Source organism: Pyxicephalus adspersus, chromosome 4 (assembly GCF_032062135.1).
Source record: "Pyxicephalus adspersus chromosome 4, UCB_Pads_2.0, whole genome shotgun sequence".
Classification (NCBI taxonomy): domain Eukaryota; kingdom Metazoa; phylum Chordata; class Amphibia; order Anura; family Pyxicephalidae; genus Pyxicephalus; species Pyxicephalus adspersus.
In genome coordinates this window covers 109628975-109654332 of record NC_092861.1, presented here as the reverse complement: position 1 = coordinate 109654332, position 25358 = coordinate 109628975, and the positions used below count along the sequence as shown (strand labels likewise).

Below are 25358 nucleotides of genomic sequence, written 5' to 3'. Positions count from 1 at the left end.
ATGTTTACCTGCAAAAGTCTTTTAAGTTTTTTTAAATGGACAATAAAAGATGGCTTTTATTGTATGGGGGTGCAAATCTAATTTGAATGTACTGTTGTGTGCCTGTGCATAATGATACTCAACTAGCAGAAGGAAGTGTCAGTTGGGTATTTTTCACACAATCTTGTAATGTCTCCGCCTTTATAATTTTAACATAATAAAATATATAATTTGTGAATTTAATTTTTTCCCCCCATTTGCTGAAATTGATATTGTAAACTAATTTGTTGATGTTCTGCCCCCCCCCCAGAACAGACAGTCAGGCAGAGATTGATCTGGTGTGTAAAATTGCTAAGGAATCTGGTGCTTTTGATGCTGTTCCCTGCAATCATTGGTCATTTGGCGGAAAAGGAGCTTTAGAATTGGCCGAAGCTGTAAAAGGAGCGTCAAGACAACAGGCTGACTTCAGATATCTGTATGACTTGGAGGTAAGCAGTTACTCCTGTAGGACTTCATTACCAGATAGTTCTTACTAAGCAATAGAATTGTGCTGTAATGCAGCCAGCTGGATATTTTTAAGGATGTTCACAAAATTCTGGAATATTGGATACTTATTTAAATTATTGAAGGACACATTGGTCCAATTTCATGGCAGTGAAGATGTAGCTATATTTAACAAGACCGGTAGCACCAGTATAATTAACTAGGCTGAGTTTTAAATGTAAAATAAGCATCCTTCCATATGCTTTTTCATGCAGGACTACCCCTAACCCTTGCATCAGCAATGCTCCTTGATGGCCACTCTTGCTTATACTCCCACTCACTGAGTACTCAAAAGTGTAAACAAACTTAAAATACGTCTGGGGAAAAATCTAAAAAGGATCTTTAAAAAAAACAACCTTAAACTGGAACAACTTTAAAACTAAAATCACACCATCTGGGACCAAAAAAAATATTTATAGTATACATTCCAGAATTTCCAACACCTTTCACAAAAAGACAACAGTTAGAAAGATGTGACCTAATATACTATGGCCTCTCATTAAAATATGTATTGCAGCACTTATTGAAGTACTTACACACTTACAATTTTCTTGGTCCTCATAAGTATAGTCAAGTTGGAAAAAGACATAGGTCCATAAAGTTCAACCACAACCACCTCATGAAAGTATCTGTAGATCCTCTCCACCTAATGCAGCTTACTTGATGGGTTGGCAATGATGCTTCACTGCTCCTGAACTCAGAGCAGAGTTCCCATTCTCATGTAGGCTATGTCTGCTTGCACCATGGAAGAAATATTAGAGGGAATAGCCATCGCCAGTGTCACAGCTGATTTACAAAACTTGTGGCTTGTCAATCAGCACATGGCCTCACCACTTCCTACTTACTGCATTCTGGATTGACTGTACTGCTTCTATTGTTAAAACCTCTTTTCCATGAGCTGCATTGGTTTAGAAGCATGTAACACACAATGAAAGAGGAACTGTCCTTGGAAAGGTAAAGGAAGCTTTTTGCTTTCTTTGAGGCCTTCATCAAGGTAACTGGATTTGGTACTTATTTTTACTGTCTTACTGAAACATTACATAAGCTGTACTCTTGAATCTAAAAACACTACTTCCCTGGTTGGTGTTCTTATCCTCTGCCTTTTAATGCTTTAAGATCAGTAACCTAGAATGAATGTGCTGCTCAGTTGTTTAAAATACTTGTGGCACAGCTTGTATTGCAGTTCTTTGCATGCTTGATTCAGGTGTGTCTACTGAAACTTAAAGAACAGTTCTGCATTCGGGCAATTGACATTCTTTAGAATGCATTCATCAATGGCAGCTTACAAAAACTTTGCATAGGCCTTATTCTAGTCCTTTTTTGTTTACTTTTAATATTATGGCATGTTTCAAGTAGGAATTTGTCACAAAATTTTATTTTTTTTTTTTCGGTTTTGCTTGGAAAGTCAAAATTTCTTTTAATACATTTTTATTGAGCCATGAATTTTTAATGAAATGCTTTCAAACCATTTAGCAGAAATGGTTTGGTTTGTGCAGTCATATTAAAGGATCTGTAATGTATAATTCTAGAACCACTGAGCCAAAAGATGTTTTTTAAGAGGTGACATTTTGGAGCTGTCTGACGTTACTCAATCTAGTAAAGTAATGCGAACGACTTTGAATTACAGATTGCTTGATTTACAGCAAAAAACACAAATTGTTACACTGAGTAGCTTGAAGGAAATACATGCACAGTTCTATGTAAGCTGTTACTGAATTTAAAATTTTTAAACTGTATATGCAACGTTTATATTGAAACTCGGTCATGTGGGACATTTTAACCCTCCTCAAATGCCTTTTTAGATATATTTTAGCTTTATCAGCATTATATTCAGGTCCTTTTTCTACAGTTTGCTCCTTTGTTTTTCTACTGTGACAGCAGCCAGTACTGTTCTTTCACAAGAATGACAAAAGCTAGGGGGTGTGTGGGTGTACTGGGTTAGTTTGACCTTCCGTGGTGGGCTATATACTTTGAGACAGTCTTCCACATCAAAAAAGATTTACTGCCTAAACAGAGTTGCTGGACTTGAAAATGCATACAATATTACAGAAAAACAACATTTAACAAACTCTAGCCACATATGGAAAAAGTTATACGTACATATATGTAACAAAAGCCCTGTTGATGCCTGTATTCTTTGTGCTTGTTTGTTACCATCTCAACCTTGGGCTGTATAATTCTAATAATCCTGGTTTGTTTTTCATCAGGTAATGGGATTCGAAAATCCAATACTAGTCAATGTAGGTGGGTTTCCTGAAGACATTAATGTTCGAGTCAACCCACTCCCCACTGCCTTGACATGTAACCTACATGGAATTATGGGTTATTTCTTATTCTGCCCATTTTCCAATGTCGATGTGATGGTTGTATTTCAATTTCTAAATTTTGGTTCATGTGGGTATAAATACTGGGACCATATAGTAAACAAAGGTAAAAGTAAACCTGAAGATTTAAAAACACAGGAAAAGATTACATGAAACTGTTACCTTTATTTGAAAGGTTGATACTGATGGTATCTAGTAACTGGGTATATTGGTCTTACGCAATATTGTACTTTGCACATTTATTGGGTTATTAGTCCTCTGTGTTATACATACTCTGCTTATAGAGTTTGTTTTATGGTAAGATCTGATTTTCTATGGTTTGCTGGTTCAGTGTGTTTAGGCTGTAAGCACAATGCAGGGTTTAGATAAGAGATGACTGCATCAATGAGCTATTCCTGGATTGCAAGTCACAAAGGTAGAAAATTAAAGTCTTCCCTGAACTGTTTTCCTGTTAAGTTAGTGCTACTTTCATTATAATATTTTTGTCTATTTTGTATCTATGAACTTGATTCTTACATTAGCTATAGGTCTATAGTACTAAATTGATAGTTGCTCACTAAAAGTTATATAACAGACACACCTCAGTCTTTAAGATCACCCATAATCTCAGCTGTGTTTAGCAAAAGATTTCTTCTGCAAATCCTGCAAACCCCCCCCATCGAGTCTCCATCCTGCACACAAGCGAGCAGGGAAGCCCATTCATATCTAGTAGTAGTCTGTATGTCAGATGTCCTTAACTCGGGGGCTACCTGTATATTTTTTTGATTGATATACAAATATAAAGTGACAAAATAATGCTACAAATTGTTTTTCTTTGCTCTGTGCTTTTCCTAACATCGTATATCTACCTGAAAACATTTAGACAACCGATGCAGATTGCATGTGTCCTGCCAAGATGCGTGCATAGACCTTGTTTTAACAACGTATTATCAAAGTGTCTTAAATATTTTAGGAAGCTTTAATAAATCCCTAATATACCATTTAGCTTCTGCCCTAATACCAGTCTGCAATGGAATCCTAGCAGTACTATCGTTAAGATTTTGAATTGGATTTAATATGTTGTAAGCAGCCTGCCAAAAGCCTTTTTACAGCTAGCATTAAATTAAAAGATGACCAGAGACCATAATTAAAATTTCATACATGTATGTATAGAATATAACCTGGGGGGCATGTAATCTGTATTAGATTGGGCTGCCTGTTACTCAGTAGCAGGTAAATCAGAATATTGTATTTATGAATATTTGTTTCAAGTGGCAAATTACGTTTAATATTGCTAAATGTAAAGTTATGCACTTGGGGGCTAACAACATGCATGCTTCATACTGGCTAGGGGGAATACATTTTGGGTGAGTCAGAAATAGAAAAGGATCTGGGGGCTTTGGCAGATCATAGACTTAATGCAGTCTGGCATTGCATGCTTTTATTATCTAAAGCTAACAAAGTACTTTCTTGAACTGGACCTATTGTTTTTGAAGTCTGGTACTTTTAGTTTAGGATAACTTCAAATGTAACTACAGCCTAATACACAAACCTGTTTTACCCACCACAGAACTTTTCTGTCTATCTAGTTCTGGAGTTTAAGTAGCTCATTGGACAGCAGCAAAGACTTTCTCTGAAGAAATCAAATAATACTTTCTTGTCTATTCCTCAGCCTCTAAATAGCTAATGACATGGGAATCTCCAAACTGTTGAATGTATTTTTCTCATTCTGCTCTCTTCTCCTATTAGCATGCATTAGTACATAAGGCACAACTAGAATAAAAGGGCAAAAGACTGCACAGACTAAAAGGTACTGATGCGGGGTCAAATTCAAGTGCTTAAACAGCATTTTAAAAGCAATGTTTAATGATATTCATGAGTACTGAACTTTATTTAGGACTTTGTTTTAGATCTTCCTACAATTCTGTGATATAGCTTTTCCAAAATGATTAGCAAAACTGGTTCTACAGGTAACCACCAACAATTAATTCCTAATTCATTATAACTGACCAATTCATCGGTTCAATTTTTTTTTTAAATTAATTTATGCTAGTTGGGCTTGATCTAAAACATGTTGTGCTGATCTTGCATACTGGGTCTGTGCTTTAATCCTCTCCAAGGTGTGCTTGTGTTCCCATTCATAGTTATGTTTGGGAAGTTCAGAAGGTTCAGAGATGTAAGTATTTTAGAGCAAAGAAACTCGATCTTGGGAGAAGTTCATCCCGACACCAATGTTCTGTTTTTCTTACTAGAGCCTCTTAATAAACCCTGCTGCTTTCCCACACAGATGTGGGGCACATTGGGAATGTTCTTCTTTTTATTTTTGTACAATTAATTCTTACAATGACCTTGTACAAGTAGGGCATGTTTTCTTACTAAAGACATATTTTAATTTGATTTTATCAAATGTAAACCTTTTAGGGTTTGTAAATACATAATAATTTGAAAATGATTAGTTTAACTAAACCATAGCAATAAACATTTTTTTGTTTGGCATCTTCACTGCTTTCAGGTTTAAAGCAAACTTTTGCTAAAAAGTAACTGCTTGTGGGTTTTAAATGCAGCCTTATAGGGGTACCTGTGTGTACCTTTGTGTAGGGGTACCTGTGTGTACCAAATAAGTCTGCTTCTCCTGAGGAACCCTGAACCCCACAGGGTACTCAATCATAAAATAGCAACCTTCTCATTAGTGAGTTTGTGCATATTGAGGGACCTCAAGTGTGGTAGATATGGAAAAATGCAAAACTGACCGTTGTTTTCCCTGAATTGTTTGTATCCTTTTTAAATCAAGATGCACATGACATGAATTAAAAAAACAAATCTATATTTACAACTTTGATTTTAGAGACACCCCACATGTTTTGTAACTGCTGCTTAGGGCATCTTTTGGCACTTACAGAAAATGCTTTCAATTCTGGCTTTTTAGTTGCAGTTTTCATGGGTTTATTTTATAATACAAAAATGTCCTTGTAATGGTTCATATTCTCAAGCATATTCTAAAGTTTTTGCATCTGGACTGCCAATATATAACATGGATCAAGTTCAAATGCAGAAGCAGCATGTGGAAAAATTATGTTTCATTGATATTAAGAGGGTAAATAGCAGCCAGGTGCTGCTAATCAAATAACTAATGGGCTTTTGCCCTAATTGACTAATCATCAGCAAGTCCAAGTAAACCTTTTAAACATGCTGCTTCTGCATTTGAACTGTGTCTTTGTTTCTTGGCAGTGTGTTAACACACCTTAATGCTCCAGTGCAGCAATCTTTTCAGAGAAGCAGCTGTCTCTCTGCCCATCAACCTAGGAAAGGTTACAAGGCCATTTTCACACAATTTGAAGTTCTACAGTGGGAGAGGATAATAAACAAATGTTTGCAAACGTCAGCGAAGTGAAGCAATGTTGTAAAGAGTGGTCCAAAAATTCCTAAACGTGTGTGAGACAGATCTGTTTACAGAAAATTATTACCTTAAGTTATTACTGCTAAATGTGGCTATTGAATCATAGGGGGTATTTAGTTTTTCACACATAGCTTCCCCATTTCAGTTTAACTAAATAATAACACCTGGAATGTGTATGTTTTACATCTGATGTTAGCTTTCACTATTTTACCTGCTCAGACATATTTTTTAAACTACTATTAAAACCTTAGAATTGAAAGAGGGCGTAATTTTTTTTCTAATGCTTGTATACACAATTCCTGTCCTATCCCCTAATCCATCTAGTTGCCACAGTGCATTTGGTGTAATTACACAAAACTATTTTCTAAATTGCAGTGCTCATAATCTACAATTCAAATAATAGGTATTTAAATACTGGAATAGTGAAGAAACAAAGTATAATCAGAGTCAACATATACCCATCTACATTATGTAGTTTAAATCAATACGAAAATCCAAGTGCCATATTAATCAAAAACAACAAACCTAGGTGATCTTCCAGTTATCCCAGTTCAAGTCCACAAAAACCCATTTTGGTCAGGTTACACTGACCAAAAAACACTGATCTAACCCTTTCCTATCGCAGAAAGTTATATGGCTTTTACATCGACAAACCAGTTTATTCATCCACTCCAAATATGATGTCATAACAAAAACAATTCTTTCCAGATGGATCTCAAAGCAAGCATAACAGATCACCTCTTCACAGGGATATATATTTATCATTCATATAAAAATGTCAAGTGAAAAAACTCACATTTATCAGTGCTTTACAGCATTGTTGGCAGCTTGACATGCAGTAGAGTGAGTACTCACCCTACAGCTTCTGAACATATAGCTCTCCTGACACTCCACTTAGTACATGATGTCTGCAATGACTCCACCTGACATGTTTCATCACTCCAACCTTTCTTACAAAGGTTCAAAAGAACCTCTGAAGAAGTCAGGATGAAAGTAGGGACATGTACTTCATATATGCCGCATATACAATATTGTGGAAGAAGATAATTTACAAAATTGCAAGAAGAAATTGGCACATTTATTTGCAAACCAATAGTTTGTACTATAAGCAGGTAAGGTATTTGCACAGTCCATTCGAAGGCTAATGGCAACGGGTCAATGCACCTTTCCTACTGTGATGTTTTATGGTGCTCTCCATTGTAAATGTGTAGTGGTATGCTGCAGGGAACACATTGTAATGTTTCTTTTTTGTAATGTTGCATTGAAATGGCAGCCAATTTGTAATGAATATGCTACCTTAAGATAATGCACAATAATTAAGCGCAACAAACTGGTAAGTCTAAAAAGCCCATTAAGAACTGGCGATTTTTTTAATATTGTAATAAATGTGTATTTGCTTATTTACCTATCTGACAACTGCATGTTTTCTTGGTTTTTATAGTTGCCCATTGTAGAGAAGATCCGAGCAATTGCTCAGAAGGTTTATGGTGCTGCAGACATAGAATTGACTCCAAAGGCTCAGTCAAAGATTGAGGTCTACACTCAGCAGGTAAAATATCTGACAATGCAAAATTGTGTATAACTGACAAAAAGATCAAAACGTGAGCTGTGTTGCAGTATACACAAAAACAAGCAGTAAGAAAAGAGGAAGGGATGCCAATAATTGCCCCGCTGCAATCTAGCTCCACTTTATTGGTCAGACAAGAGGTGAATATTGGTTCAGAGTTCTCTATAAAGGCATTTAAATATTATACTTTAGTTTTAAAGGGCATTATTTTTTTATCCCTGGTAAAATATGATAGACAAAAAAAATCTCAATTACTGCAACTTTATTTCTTCTACAGGAATGGTTTAATTAAGCATTTTTCTTGGTAACATGATTTCTTTTCTGGTAAATCCTAGCAGAATTTTAATGTGCATGTCAATCCAAAACCTTTGTTTTGGACACCTGTCAGATTTTACCACTATTCAGGGCATCATTAAAGGTATTTCACTAGCTATCTGTCCCAGTGACTACAGTCTTTCTAGACAGGAAGTGAGGAAATGTCTGCAACAGTGACAAGGACAGAAATACAGATCTCTTGTGTTCTAGCTTTTTCATACTACCGGTACTAAGTGTCTTACAGTTCAAAACTAAGATTGTGTCCATTATGAGGACATCAGGCTTTTAATACTTTGCATTTTTGTATTGGAAATGCAATATATATGTATGTAAGTTAAAAATTGTTAACATTTTTTGCTTTTTACTCTCTATACAGGGATTTAATAAACTCCCAATCTGTATGGCTAAGACCCATTTGTCTCTATCACACCAGTCTGAGAAGAAAGGCGTGCCAACTGGTTTCACTCTGCCCATAAGTGATGTGCGGGCCAGTATTGGAGCTGGGTTCATATATCCTTTGGTTGGAACTGTAAGTAGTTCTAGAACCTAATTACCAATATTGTCTGGATGCCTGTGTAAGCATATATCTGGATTATATTTATATCTATAGTGCCCTCCAAAAACAAGCAATTGGAATAGGTCTCCTGGTAATCTAATTGTTTCACATGGGTCTCTGTACATATTGCCTTAGGCTAGGTACACATGTGCAATAATTACTGTTTGAAAACGAACGATCAACGATTATTCCTGATTTTTTTGAATGATTGTATTGTGCACAATTCTGTACATGCTGTAACGATACGATCATTCAAATATAATGTACACACTATTACACGTGTGTATGCAGTCTTAGGCATCTGTGCAGGGCATCCTGCAAAGATTCTATTACCTTTTTACTACTTTGTTATTTTTATATTATGTGTAAATAGACAACATATTACCTACCCAGTGTTGTACTTCATGCACCATAAAAAATAAAATCAATGCTACAGCTCAGTGTTCCATGGCTGCATGAACACACAATACATAATTATTTAATCCAATTTACTCTTAATCTAATTAATTTATTTGTCACGGATATAGAGGAGGGGAGGAACACCAGAAGGAAAACAGGAGGATAAAGACAAGGGACTAGGCCTCAAAGGCTAGGGAGAGGGAAACTGTTACCACCTACGGACACCCTAACCTAGCCCTGACTCCTTTCAGTATGAATAGACCTTAAAGGTGGGAATACTCATACACCGGAACTTAGGCCCTAGTAGCCCTGAATTGCCCCAGGAGTAGTGACAGGGTTTGAGACTACTGGTTCCTTCCCAGATGAACGAATCAGCGTCTCCCTGAAGCCTAGTAACAACGAGCACAAGAGAACAATAAAATACCAAGAGCAATACAACTTATCTTCAATAGAAAATGGGTGAGCAGGAACTCTGGAGAGGACAACACACCAGGTCTTCCACATCCAAGCAGAAAATATCAACTGCATATCATGAAGTGTGAGGCCAGACTAAATAGCAGTGATGACCACCAGCTGCAGCTGAGACAAGAGGTTTGGTCATTACAAACAACAACACTGAAACAAATGAAAACAAAGAGACTGTCAGATAACCTCATGTGCAGCTTGTCTCACAGATCTTCTAACCTCAGTCATGAGAGGGACCGTGACTTTATTAGTGTGTGTTTTAGCAATGTGAAGAATCTAGACCTGTCAGATAAATATATTTTGTATGTGACACTGAAATACAAGGGAAGACAAACTGTACCTGGGTCCTACTTTTACTGTACAACATAAAAATATTTTTAAGAACAATTAAATTTTATTACAGTAACATGGTAAAACCAGTGGTTAAAAAATTTCCATTCATAAAATACATATAGTATTTAAATATTGGGTAAAATAGGACATTGGCTACCAAGAGCACTGTAGAGGCATCATGTTATGGGATCATAAATAAAGATAAATTTGAAGGAAGGTCCAGCATTAAGAAAACATTAAAGTTTAAATACAATACAAGTTTTGATTCCATGGGCATCAAGAAAAGATAAAAAAAAAGGCCAGAAATAAAGGGCGTACCCTGGTATATACCCTAACCATAGTAGGTACATGTCAGGTAACTATGTAATATCTTTTCTCAAAAAGGTTATCCCTCAGACTGTAATGAGTGTTTCAGAACAACTTCACATACAGCAAGATTTTCTAAAAGTACAACAAAAATGTGTAGCACACCAGGTGTTATACATCACACTGCAGCGAGGCACATTGCCACATTTCACATTCATGATAAGGAAAACAACCTACCTTCACAGAGGGGCAGACACAAAGAATGTCTGTATCCCATAAAGCAGGGTTCAGCAAACTTTTTGAACTACTAGGCAATTTCAGGAGGTCAAGATGGCACACTAGGCCAGAAGGAACAAGGTGTCCAAGGGAAGGGTTTTTTTTTTTATTAAAAATACAGTACAATCAATGGGAAACATGATGTTGCATGTTCTTAGAGACAGATACAATATCAGGTTCTAACAGAGGAGTTCAGCAACAGAATGTCATTAAGGTGATTGTCAGTGAGCTGAGAGCGCAGCTTGTTCTTACAAAACTTCATCTTGGAGAACAGCTGCTCGCACAAATAAGTGCTGCCAAACATTGTGATCACACGCTTGGTACGGACTAACAACATTGAGCATGTGGCAGCTGACGGTAGAAGTCAATGAAAGTCTCTGTACGTGTGCTTGGCATGGAAATGCCCCTTGAGATTCGACAGCTTAAAAGTGCTGTTGGTGTCGTTGCACACTAAACACAGGACTTTGTTGCCACGTTGGACAAAGAATAATTCGTCAGTCCATTCGGGGTTGAAAACATGGCGTTCGAGGTCAACCTTCCGCGTTGCTTCTGCTCTTTAGGCATAGTAATTGGAGTTACTGTGCAGGAACTCGATAATATCGATGATATCGGGGGAACTCGCAATAAGGCAGGAGTACAGTGGGGCCGGATCCAACAATAAATAACTGGGGAGGGGGAGGCGTTAGGCCGGACTGGAATACTGGCTAGGCCGTATTTAGCCTAAAGGCCGGAGTTTGTCTACCTCTGCCATAAAGGATATATGTTACCCCTGCTCAATATATTTCTGACTCACGATGGTTACATGGCAGTGGTAGAGTCAGTGTGTAATATTTCTGTTGTAGGCGGACAATTTATATTAGTGCCACTGCCACCCATAACTGGAGGCGTTGTTCAAGAGTTACAATGCAAATATCCCTTTGATAAAGGAGGGCAGAGCATAAAGCCAATCCTTTAATAACACCAGGTTGAAATAATATATGGAAATTAGGGGCACCTTCATGGCATGCCCAAGTACCTGAAAAAAAAATGTCCCAGGGTGTCAATCCAATCACTGTTAGTGCACAGGACTACAGTATATGTCAAAACAAATATTCATTACAAAAGGTAACTGTGCTTTTCTATATAAGTACAATACAATATGCAAAAACAAACAAAAATACAATGCATGTAATAAACTAAAACCGATCAAATGAAAAAGTAATGATGTCAATTTTTTTAACTAGGGTTTGCACCTTGGTTAGTCATTCAAACCAGGGAAAAAAAAAAAAGCCCTGTCTGACAGGTGGTTGCTTTCAAGATTCACGTCTGAAGGAATTTCCATGTATGCTATCCATAGCTGTAAAATGGATAACTAGTGGATCAAATCTGTGAATGAGACCAGCATGTATGGCTATAGGAGAATATGGGTTACCATTTCTGATGGCATATAAATGGTCATAAATACAACAATATCTTTGCATTATTGTCTTGCTAAACATAGTAGGCCATAAACTGATCAACTCAGATAAACCACCCCATAATCAAACAATCAATGAATTGTTTTAGTGGAAAAGTGACATTATTTGTGAGGGTACCCACTGGGTCCTAGAATATCCATTGGTATTGTGCACATTTCCCACATTTCTTTACAGTGATGATGACAATTATGAAGTGAATCTCTTTCAATAGATTTTTATTAAGTTTTACAAATAATAGAAACAAATCATTACAAAATAAACAGCCATTCTTACTGAAGTGAATCTTTATTGAATTAATATCTTCTATATACTATTTCAGGGATGTCCTAAATGTATTTTCCTATTGTGTTCTCAATAGGAAGCTGGTTCTAAAAAAGTTAGTTGCATGTACTTCCTCGTGGCTTTAATCTGTGGTGCCTGTCCACAAAACCAAAACTTCATCTATGTATCTATGCGGAGGTACACAGAAAGGTTCTCGTGGAAAATAATAATAAATTGTTTTAGGATAAGACAGAGTCCCCTTTAGTACACCTTGTATTTGTATAATTAATTGCTTGAAAAAGCACTATGGGGGGGCATGGCCAGCTTCAGTGTGGAATGGCTGCTTTCTAAGTGAGCTCTCTCCACGACTCATGCACGATCGATTTTGCTCCTGGCCCAGCACAAATCGCTCCTGATCACCTTGTGCAGATAGCTAGAGGGAAAAAGGAGAAGTCCAGTCCGCAGAGACTGACCGAATTGTTCTCCAAATCAGCAGGGGAAGCAGTCCAAGATGGCTGCACTGCACATGCTCCACGACCTACTAAGAGGGAGAGGAAGGCATCCCACTCCATTTCTAAGAAGGCAGCCCAATCTCCTGCTGCACGCAGAAGACACACCACCATGCTATATGGATGAGATGACACAGCTTGATAATAATGCTGATGATGCTGCTAAGTCTGAAAAGTTAACTCAAACGGGAGACCCTATTGTATGTCCGGGTTCTCCTGTGACCCACTGCTAGCTCAACCTATTGATGATTATCTGACCACTGGTGTTCCAGTAGTGGATAAGGTATTGAAAACATGCTATTATCCCTCAGGGAAATCATTGCAAAATGACTTTTCCTGTATGCATTTTTCACTTGGCAGACATGTACAAAATTTAGAGGGTAAAGTGGATCATATTGAAGTGATAATGGGTGAAATTACAACTGCCCATAATGAGTTGGTTGACTCGCACGACAATCTTGAGGAAGAGGTGGCTAAATTGAAATGTACACTCGCCGACATGGAGCATAAGTCCCGGAGGAACAACTTTAAAGTTTTGCGGAATAGTAGAATGTGTCTTTCCGACTGTGCTTCCTGATTACTTACAGCAATTGATCTCTACTGTGCTACCCGATATTCCTAAAGGTGAATTAGTGATTGACAAAGCACCTAGGCTTCCGTAAACTGTCCACTTGTCTGCAACAAATCCGAGAGATGTCACTGCTGGAATCCCTTTTTTTCATCTTAAGGAGATATTGCTACAAGCCACCAGAAATCTAGAAGCCGTACCAGAACCATACTCCCATATCACTGTTTATACGGACTTATCTCAAGCAATGATTCTGTCTAGGCAAAAGTTTGCACCGTTTACCAAGATGCTTCAGTTGCTTCTGTGCCATTGCTGTTCATATGTATACTGACCTGTCCTTTGTCAAGCGGCCACTGGACAGATATTTGGACTCCATAGCTGTTTTTTTTTTTTGATGGTTTATGGTTAAAATCTTAACTAGTAATGCTAAGGGGTTTAATTCTGCTTTATGATCTTCAGCCAAACATCACATATGTGATGTTTTGTGTGCTCAGGAAACCCATTTTTGGCTTCAAAGCCTCCTAAATGTACACATAAGCTGTTCCCCCACGTTTTTACAGCTGATGCGGAAAAGAAAGGGTGAACTTATTGCGATTAAAAAAATTCAGTGGCATTTCGGCTACACAATTGTGTTACTGACCCAGATGCTAGATATATCATCTTAACTTGTGAGATCAATAATGTTCCTTTTACAGTTATAAATGTTTATTCATCTAATGTGGGCCAAACTAGATTTCTTCGTTCAGTACTTAAAAAAGCCCAGCCCACATTGAAGGGCCACCTCTTATTATGTGGGGACTTTAATGCGGTGCTGGATCCACAGCTTGATGTTTCTATAGTGAAACTTTATTAGTCCTTCTTAGAGGAAGTACAGTTATATGATGTTTGGCGGTGTTTGCATGCTTTGGAAAAGGGTTATACCTATTATTCATCTTCACATAAATCCTATTTCTGCAGTGATATGTTTCTGATTGATATGAGTTTATTAGGAAAGGTTTCCCAGGTAGAGATTGATAATATCACATGGTCGGACCACGCTCCTGTGGTATTGGCGGTGGAGGACCAATATCGTATACCTTCCAGAGTCTGGAGGGCCAATCCTAAATTTTTTGGCAGATGTAGCAGCCTCGGCCCACAGTCGCAATAATTTGAAGGAATTTTTTCATTTTAACAATACCCAAAACATGGACCCTTTCACAGTATGGAATCGCCTATAAGGCAATTACAGAAATTTTGATTCAGCTTGCGTCTCAAGATAAAAAGATGAGAGGGAAGCAATTGGCTTTTTTTTTTTTTTTCAACAGAAATTAGGTTTTTTTTTTTTTTTTTTTCAACAGAAATTAGGAATCTGGAAGCTCAACATAAGCTGAACCCCACTACTGAGAAAACTACATAGCTTTTCCATTGTTGACATGCTCTGTGCATGCATCTCTTGTCCAACCAAGCTCAATTTATTCACAAATTGCAACTTAACCAGTATACGCAAGGTAACAAAGCCTCTAAGAATATGGCTGCCAGATTTAAAAATAAGGTTCAGCACTCTGAAACTCCTTTTGTATTCAAAGCTGAGTCGAATGAAAAAATCTTTAATCCCCATGACATTGTTGCTCAGTTCTGCAATTCTAGGAAATTTTAATCTCTCCAGGAGGACCCTCTTATCTACCAGCCTAAAACTGATGAAATTGAAGGGTTTCTGCGAGAGATAGTTACCTGCTTTATCAAAAAAGGACCTCCGTTCACTTAACTCCCCATTCTCAACGGAGGGATTCTTGAAAATTACCATCCAATAAAACACTTGGGGCAGATGGCCTAACCAGTAAATATTACAAATCTTTTCAAGATATATTAGCTCCACATTTGTTGACTATATTTTATAAGGCATCGGTGTCCAGTATGTTCCCTCCAGAGATGCTACAAGCCATCATTGTAACAATCCCAAAGCCAGGGTCTCTCCCCAAATTTTCTCCAATTTCCCTTTTGAATACGGATCTAAAGATTTATGCAAAGCTACTTGCCAATAGACCATATGATATTTTACCGTTTGGTCAAACCTAAACAAGTGGGTTTTGTTTGAGGGCGTCAAGCACCAGATGGCACTTGTCGTATGCTAAACATGAGGTTTGTCAATCTGCGCAAAATCCCCCCAGCGGTCCTTGCCTTAAACCAGGGGTCTGCAACCTGCGGCTCCGGAGCCGCATTTGGCTCTTCAGCCTCCTTGTTGTGGCTCCCTTCGGCTGCTGCGGGGAGATCTCTGATGGGGGATCCCCTTCCTCCCAAGACACTGCGGAGGAGGGGGATTCCCTATCCAGTGTTCTAATGAAAAAAATTTAGCAGTGAAATAAATCTACCACAGGGCGTGTACAAATGGGTGTGTACAATGACATCCCCCTCCTTTGAACCCCAATTCCTCTGGAATGGGGAGATGTACAAAACTAAAAATGTAGGTGCAAGTGGGGGACACCTGTGACTAACACCCCCTAAAATTTAATTGTTAGGCTATCATCAGAACATAAAGAATTCTGCCCATCAAAAAAATCTACCATTACACATTGCTGGAGGCACCTGAACCCCAATTTCTCTGGAACAGGAAGGGGGTACAGGTGAACAAAATTAGAGGTGCAAGTGGGGGACACCTGTGGCTAACATCTCCTAAAAACTCCACCCATCAAAAAACCCCTACCCTGTTACACATTGTTGGAGGCTTTTAGCACCTAAACCCCAATTTATCTTGAAACGGGGGTACAGGTGAAAAAAATTTGAGGTGCAAGTACGGGACACCTGTGGCTAACACCTCCTAAAAATTCATAAAAACTCCGCCTATCAAAAAAATCTACCCTGTTACACATTGCTGGAAGCATCTAGCATCTGAACCCCAATTTCTCTTGAACCGGGGGGGAGGCGGTACAGGTGACCAAAATAGAGGTGCAAGTGGGGGACACTTATGGCTAACACCACCTACAATTGAATCGCTAAGGCATCGTCAGAAAATAAAGAACTCTGCCCATCAAAATAATTTACCCTGTTACACATTGCTGGAGGCTTCTAGCACACAAACCCCAATTACTCAAGATTGGGGGGTACAGGTGAACAAAATTAAAGCTGCAAATGAGGGAGACCTGTGGCTAACACCCCTTAAAATTTCATCGCTAAGGCATCGTCAGAACATAGAGAACTCTGCCCATCAAAAAAATCTACCCTGTTACGTTAGAAGCCTCCAGCTTCTAATGTAACAGGATGATACGTTAGAAGCTGGAGGCTTCTAGGGGCATAGTTCAGTGTTTAATTTATTTCAAAGTAGGCCTACACATGCACACTTGTTCTAACAGGTAAAATTTAAAAAATGTTAAAACTTTTAAAAGTTTATAAACTGTGTTATGTTTTGCGGCTCCAGACTATTTTTCTTTAGTGGAAGAGGAGGCAAAATGGCTCTTTTGATAGTAAAGGTTGCTGACCTCTGCCTTAAACAGATAACAGATAACCCCAATGTATCATTTTTAAATTTAGGTTTAGGGGCCCTATATTCAAGCTATCATAGCTTTATATTCGAATCTCACTGCTCGGGTCCTGACGTCAGGCATAATGTCAAGCTCCTTTAAAGTAACTAACGGTACTAGGCAGGGTTGCCGTTTGTCTCCTATTTATTTCTGATGTAGTAATGGAGCCTATGGCAGAAGTTATTAAATGTCATCTGGAGATAAAGGGCATTCCTATAGATTCTGTACAACACAAAATAGGTTTATATGCGGATGATGTAGTTTTGACTTTAGCAGAGCCAGTTCTTTCCCTTCCTGCTTTATGAGGTGTTACAAATGTTTGGGAAGATTTCTTATTCTAAATTGAATGATATGAAGACAAGCTTTACCTATGGAAATGTCGTTATCTCGCTTAGAAGTGTTACGTACTAATTTTAAATTTTCAATGGGCCACATATGAGATTCTATATTTAGGAATAACCCTGACCTATCCTACTGATTTAATCTTCCAAAAGATTTATTTGTCACTTAGAACTAAGTTAAAGGACGATTTAATTAAATTGTCCAAACGAGGTGTCATGGGTAGGCAGGATGGCAGTTTTTAAAATGCTACTTTTGCCGAAAGTTTTGTATTTCTTTAGAACTTTGCTGGTTCTCAAACCTAAAGTTTATTTCAGATCCCTATACAGATCAGATCAATACAGGGATTGTTGCGGCAATATGTTTGGGCCTAAGGCAAAGCTAGAGTTGGCTTTGCGACCATGATAAAACAAATGTATTGGAGGTCTTGGCCTTCCAACTTTTTATCCCTGGATAGCTCTCCCAGATGTCTCTGCGATTAAAGCAGCTTTTTTTGTTTGGGCTAAAGTAGTTTCTAAGTCATAGACGGTTTTTTTTCTGAATTACTGATCCAAATAGATGTCTAAGCACACATTATCCCCGACCTTGCTATCGACCATTGGAAACAACTAAGGACCCGATTTATTAAAGCTCTCCAAGGCTGGAGAGAATACACTTTCACCAGTGAAGCTGGGTGATCTAGCAAACCTGGAATGGATTTCTTCAATGTCAGTTGTTATTTGCTAGCAAATGCTTTGAATCCTGAACCAGATCCATTCTAGGTTTGCTAGATCACTCGGCTTTACTGGTGAAAGTGTATTCGCTCCAGCCTTGAAGAGCTTTATTAAATCAGGGCCCAAATCTTTTATTGGTTCAAGATTTGCATTCCTGCCCACCTAATTTGCCACTTCAACAAGAACATGCCTGTTTCGGTTTACCTACTACTGATGCATATGCTTTATGTAAAATACTTTATTTTCATAAGAAATGTCTATACCAGCCTTTCATACTCAACCTCAGATAGGGTTTTTTTTCTCTGGATCATCTCGTATTTCCTGAGGTATCCCAATAATTTATCAGGCACTCCAAAAAAAAACAAGTGTTTGGTAAATGATCTTATATTTTGAAGTGGGAGGTTTAATTGAACAAAATTTTTACAGATGAGCAATGGCAACGAGCGATTCAGTCTGCATTTAAATATTCAAGGTGCACTACACACTAGGAATCTTAAGATGCTACTTAGATGGTACAGGCCATTTTGCCATATGTTGTGGCAAAATACGATCTGAGTGTATCCCCTCTGTGCTGGCATTTTTGTGGTCGTCGGCTCGATGAGCCATATTTTTTGGTACTGTAAAAGTATCCAAAGTGTTTGGAAAGAGATTTTTCGACTATTGTCGGAAGTCACAGGAGTATTCGTACAACCGAACTTGTCTCTCGCCTTTCTAAATCTTTTTTTTTTTTTTTTTTTTTTTTTTTTTTTTTTTTTTTTTTTTTTTTTTTTTTTTTTTTTTTTTTTTCTTTTTTCCCCTTTGGTCATTGATTTACTATTGAAATATAGCACTATGTTTGTTTAGTTGTTTGTTAGGTTATTTTCCCCCTTTTATCTATAATGTTTGTACTTATACTGAAAAATTTTCATTAAAAAATCATATAAAAAGAAAAAGCACCATGGACATTGTAAAGCTCCCTCATATAAAAATGGCTTAACCCCCATTTGGTATAGAGCAGTACCATGCTTCAAGATCATCTGCTCCTAGGAACTAATATCTTTATTGAGTTGTCATAAATGCATAGCGTCTTTTCTGTAGGAGGGTAAACATTGTATATGTTGCTTAAAATTTCTATCTACCAGTCTGCATAAATTCCTTGAAGGGAACTTATCTCTGCTACATTCGGTCTACCAGGAAGTGAAGGTAAGTTCTTTTTGATGTTTAACTGGACATATGGGTAGGCTAGGGTAAGCCACCAACTAAACTTCCTTATCGATGTTTTCCTCTTTATGCCATTTTCAAACCATATCACTGTATTGTATGTTTTTCAGTTCAGAATTTGGCACCTGCACTTTTTTTACATATATATATCAAAGGAACACAACCACAAAGTAAATGATGCGTAAGCAATTTTCTATAGAATTCCAAACCAAAAATGTAATATCTTGCAGTGATGATGTGGCTGCAATAGCTTTATTTCTTAAGAGTGATTTATTTTCGCATGGCAATGCTACTTCTGTTGTAGGATGCTTATTACTGTGGGTGTATTTTGTAACCCCAAAGGGAGCCCATCAGAAAGATACAAAATACATTTTGCACAAATTGACTCTAATATTTCATTTCACAGTTTTTAGCATTTGGACATTTTCTTATTTTATGTGTTTTCTATAATCTGTTTTATTTTGTAAAATTTCTTTTAAATACTTGAAATTTTAACAAAGCTGTATGTTTGTAAGTATGCTTAACAAGACTCACACCTACACTTAGTCTCTCTGTATACAAAATTAACAGAGTACAGTGAAGTGGCAAAGGTCGGCATGAGGAATCAAATGTACAAGAGGGTGCGGCAAACATTTTGGGGCCCCAAGGCAGCAGTATCTAGCGTTTGCATATTTCATATCCTAAATTGTATTTCATGTATCTGTCCTCCCTACTGCATAACCTTTTAACCAGATCCATATATTTTTCTTTTGTATCGTCTGGCTTACTGCCTGCAATCAGAGTTTTAAGGAGCAAAGTGCTGTAAGTGCCCCACCTTACACTATAGCATTTCAGATTCAGTAAAAAAGTAAAAAAAAAAGTATTTTTCATAATTCTGGTTGTTGAAAGGGGTTTAGTTTGGTAATAAATCTTTGTAATACTGGGGATGGGGTTGCATTAAATATTTTGTATAAGGTGCAGTTCAATTCACCTTATGGAGAGATGGGGCTTCAGCTTGTACGTCTGTATATGGGTTATGGCTCCATATGCTTTGCCCCAGGCCTTCATTCAGTACATGGGTTAAAGGTCCCCATATTTTACCATAGGAAGGGGCACCAGACAGGGTTGTCCTCTCACCACTGCTATTTGCTTTGACAATAGAGCCTCTGGCTCAGGCAATCAGAGCACATCTGGACATCACAGGAATTGACTTAGTATTCCCCATGAAGTTCATCTCTTTTGCCTCCTTGCAGATGAATTGTTACTATGCCTCTCTAACTCTCTGGTGTCCCTGCCTAGCCTAATTTCTCTTCTTCAACAATTCCAGAAGTTTTTGGGCCGACAACTAAATCTAACCAAATGTAAGCTCTGAATATTAATTTGCCAACCCGTATGGTACACACTATTTGAGCCTCCTCAGGCATTCTTTACATGTCTGGGACTCTGCAGAAGACAAGTGGCTTGGAATCTGCAATCTCTGCTCTCCACTATCCTAGGAAATCTGTTGTTCCCACCAGGTTTGGAGAATCTGCAACGGTTTAAATGGTGGATGGATAATGGCCTATACAAAACTTTCCAATTTTTGGGCCCCTCCGGAATGCAGACCCCAGCAACTCTTAGGGATAAGCATGATACAAGATAAAAGCTGATTTATCAAGCTCCTGTTTCAAGGGATGCAATGCATCCGGGACCATGTACCATAATTGGTGGGAATGTCACAAATTAGGAAGGTATTGGACACAAATGTACCAGGTTGCTTACAGGCTGGTGGGTCGCTCTTTCCTTAAGCGTCCAACTGAAGCATTACTGAACTTAGTAACCTAAATTGGGCCTTAATGCACACTTCAGGCTGTGACTTTCCTATTCACTGCAACCAAGATAGTGATTGCAAAGACCTGGTGGTCATCCACTGCCACCATAGCACAGGTCAAACAAAAGATGTTTTATGGACAATGCTTTGCCTGAACCGCGAGGTAATGGACTGGGGTCTTGGCAGTTTGGTCTGCCTTAAATGCCACTTCAGGTTACAAGATGGACAATTATGTTGGCTGACTATGCACTACAGCTTTGTTTGATTTATATATTTTTCCCTTTTTTCTTTTTTTTGTTTTCAGTTTCATAAGCACTACCTGGATAACTAATGTTTGAAAATGTTGATTTGTAAACTTTTATTGAAAATACTTGCATTGCAGTGAAAAGCAGTTGCAATTGAAGTCTATAGAAATGTGTGGGGTTGCATGCGACCCTTCAATGCTGCATTTAGCACCTTAAAAAAACATGCACACCCCCTACCCCCTACCCTACCACTGAAAAAACGATGAGTTCTAATGTTCAATTTTTGCAAAAAAGTTTAAAGCAGTAAAGTAATTTAAAATCACTTGTAACTACTGCTATTGTGAACTAGGCCTTATACAGCATACACTATAGAAAACTAGGGCTCTCCAGTAAGCAGCAGATAGTTGTAAATTTCAGTTCTTTGGCCCCACTGTCTGCATTGATGGCTTTATGTAAAAAGTAAAAACAAAGTTTTTTTTCTGCTGGCAGAGCTATAAGTAAAAATGATACAACATATAGCTCCCCCCACCAGAGCCAGGCTGCTTATTAACTGACATCTCGCCCTACACAAAGCTCAGCGTGAGCAGCTGGGAATCTACTAAAACATGCAGGGTTGTGCGCCAAGTTTCAATGGGCTGGAGAGAACACTGTACTGCATGCTTATACAGTGAATACACGCTTGCCCTCCTCATGTCAGTATGGGAAAATGTAGCTGCACTTTAGCTGCAATAGACGAATTTGTGAGTTTGAAAATATCCCTGTGTTGAGTAAAAAAAAAAAAATTTGAAAAACACCCTTTTTATGTATGTGTATGATAATTATATAAGAAAAAATATTTAGTTTTTTAAGAGTGTATGTATAAAATATATATAAATATTTTTCCTGTCCCAATGCTGTGTCATGACTTAAAATTTATGATTTACGTTATATTAATCAGTGTCACTACTTTGCAATGTGCTTCCCTAAAGTATAAAGACCAGTGACTTCAGTTCCTTTTTTCTCATTTATATATAGAAAGGCTATTTAGCTTCTTGACAAGCACAGCTGGGAAGACTCTTGATTTCCTGTCAAGCTCTTCTCCAATGTTATCATATCCACCCAGATTAGCCTGCAGTCTCTTTGTATTCACATGATTCAAGATAGGTTTGAATTACTGGCTTTCTTTTTGTTGCATCACTCATGCAATTGTCTGTGTGAAAAGGGAAGTTGTTGCTGATCAGGAAGGTTCCTGGAATTCAGGAAGACATGTCATTGGGGTTTGTTGGCCTTGGAAGAGGCTTTCCCTCTACTTGTTCCGGAAAATGATTTCATTCACAAGAATGGGAAAATGCATAGTGTGTGAAGTCATTTTGACTCTTGACAATGTTTAACATTTCATTGCTATCAAAGGGAACATTCAATTGGTACAGCACATTGTTACTCTTCCCAATGATGAATATACCAAATATGTTGAAGGAGTGTCTTGCTTGTACAAATTCGTAAAGGTATTTATGTAAGTACTAATAAAGGTTGTGTGGGAAATTACTGTCATTAAAACTTTTATCTTGAAGTCTCATTTGTCAAAGCTGCTAGGTACGTCCATTGCGAAGTACATACAGGGATGACAGACTGAGAAGTTTTGTTATTAATTGTGTCCTATTTTCAATTAAAATTTAGTAAATTACACGTCAAGTGATTTCATATGTATTAATGCTTCACAAGTGGATTTGTAGATCATTAAATACTACCTTTCTCTTTGGTTCTACAGCTAACTCTTGTCTCATAAAGCTGGGTTTTATTTTTAAATGGTTAAAAAAAATATATAATCGAGGTAAAAATGATGTTGGGTTTTCTACACACTTCAAAATTCCCTTAGAAATGTATTGATTGTAGTGTTTTCCTATTATAGAAACAGGGGCTGACCATGTGGCTGTAGCACCCAGACCTCTCCGCTGAGGTCAGAGGAAATGACTGCAGGATGTAGGGACTGACTGGAATTTAAATGTACAGTTTGTCACTAAAATAGCAGCAGTTAGCATTGTGAAAATCCTACAATGCATCTATTTGCCCAAATGGGGTTTTCACACACTTTATTTGGGGAAAAAACACACATTATGCAATTTGGGCTTCCAGCCACCTTATCTGTGCACTGCTGTACTGTGTCTGTTCGTGTTATTAAATTCAGAATTCTTTTGAAGCATGTTTTCTTTGTGTTGTGATTGGCCTAGGTTCCTACACAGCATGGTTGTCTTTTGAGGTAAAATAAACCAAGTGTTATCTGAATATGTCAGCAGTAACATTCAATTAGCACTTGAATGGCTTTTATCTCGGCTCCCTATGACCCTGACCTGGGGTCGCATCATTCACACAGGTGGAGCAGTAAATTCACTTCTTGGTTATGACAGACATTTTGTCACTCTTGTGCAGGAAACAGAAGAACAGTACATGATGGAAGAAAACAGGAGTTTTATATTAATACACTTTTATTTGTTTATAGACTGTAAATTGTATACCTCTGCACACCATTACTTTCACCCATTTTTCTATACCATAGTCATACACAAGCCTCCATACATAGCAAGGCCCATTTGGGCTGTAGCCAACTGGTTCCAAGTATGAAGTAGCACCATTCACCATTCTGCTGTGCGGACTACTTGGGTGTGTGATCTGTATTCCTTTATAGTCCTGTATTTGGAACCCTGTGGGCAGTGGTATAGGGATGTCTATAACAAGTCTGTTATCATTTCTGTTATCATTTGTAATTAGGATGTAAGTATTTAGGGAAAAGTTTTCTTTACATAGTTTGTGGACTTGACAATTGTGGCCCCGAAACACTTTACTGTGGTTCCATATAAACCCACACAGATGTTAAAAACTGTGATTACATTTTTTTTGAGGGGGGAGGGGGGATTTTCACTGTGTCCGCTTTGTGCACAACAAAGTAAATTTGAGAAATAAAACCCTGACGGGTTCTGATACAATTTAATTTTTTTAACATACAAACTCCATTAAAACACTTGTTTATATCCTATAATTTTAGTACTGTCAGGCTGTAATTTTTCAATGGTAAGGTATACTTACCTTTCTGCTTGTTTTAGCCACCTCCTCGCTGCAGTAGTCCAACGTGGGTAAGTTCTAGTGTAATGGCTCATATGGGTGAATATATTATGGATTTTCCACAAGTGACAGTGTGTTTGCATGGTTTTGGCCTTCCAAGGTCCAAGCACTGTCAAAAAGTTGAATTAGTTGTGCATTGTAGTGTGTCACAAAAGCCTCCCCCCCCCAAAAAAAAATGCTGAATGCTTTAGGTGTGTCGAACATAATGTTCCAAAGCCACACACTGCATTTAACAGCAATTTCTGGCTGTTGTTTTGACAGCTGGACCTTGATCTTTATCACAGGAGCAGATTTTTCCTCCTCTGTGTAAACTGAAGCTTGCAGAACCGTGTTTAAATGTCAGTGAAAGGTATGATTTGGCAATATTTCTGCTTTATTGTTCCTTCTCTGATTAATTTGTCATTTAAAGCTACTTTTGTATTTTAAGAATAATTATTAATGTGACCAATTTAACTAACTTTTACATTTTACGCTAATCAGCTATGAATCCCTTCTTCATCCTCTTCCCCTATTTACTTTAACTGCTGCTTTGTTTTATCTTAATTTTTGCAATTCTTATCATTTTATTTTGTTTTGTTGCTTAACCTTTGCTTTGCTGTCTTTTTGTAGTGACAACTTATGATAAGATGTAACAAACTGCATGGCAGTTTTACTTAAAAGGCAAACTTATGTTCCATTGTATAAATGTACATTTGTGGGTACCTTTTTATGCATGGTATTCGGCTTAAACTATTTGTAGATTTAGAATAAATATTTATTTGTCCTCCTTCATGCAGTGTGACTGATAGACACGTGCAGAATATGTTTGACTGTTACAGTAGTACACAGTTGCACTGGAAAATACATCTATATCATCTTAGTCTCTTGTGTGTAGGTTTACAGGCACCACTAAATTGAAAAAAACAGGTTTGTTATCTAGTTTTCTAATGTTAAGCATGGAATTATCTCATGTTGATGGCTGATATCCCAGTTTTGGGGGCAAAACTGCCATCTGCCATTCTGATTTATCTAAATCTTTGAATTCTTTAGTAATTATGAGTGCAAGTGTGAGTCTGAATCTGAAGCATTTTCCTAATTACACCTGATAAAAAAATTAGCGCATTCTTGTGTGTGCTCATTTTTTCTTTTTCATTCCTAATGTAAAGTGAAGGGGAAGAAAAGTGAGTGTAACGTACATACCACTGTTTTTCAATGCAACTATACCAGGCATATATTAAGTATCAAGGAATCCACAAACTGTGCCTGTAC

The 25358-nt window shown here is 37.7% G+C and overlaps 1 protein-coding gene across 1 annotated transcript in view; it reads left to right on the top strand.

Moving 5' to 3' along the window:
- Positions 1–25358, top strand: part of MTHFD1L (methylenetetrahydrofolate dehydrogenase (NADP+ dependent) 1 like) — a 116554-nt gene that overhangs the window by 55343 nt on the left and 35853 nt on the right. Inside the window, exons 24-26 of the mRNA XM_072409272.1 lie at positions 290–467; positions 7664–7771; positions 8481–8633. Coding sequence (XP_072265373.1) covers positions 290–467; positions 7664–7771; positions 8481–8633 — 439 coding nt within the window. The remainder of the gene's footprint in view (positions 1–289; positions 468–7663; positions 7772–8480; positions 8634–25358) is intronic.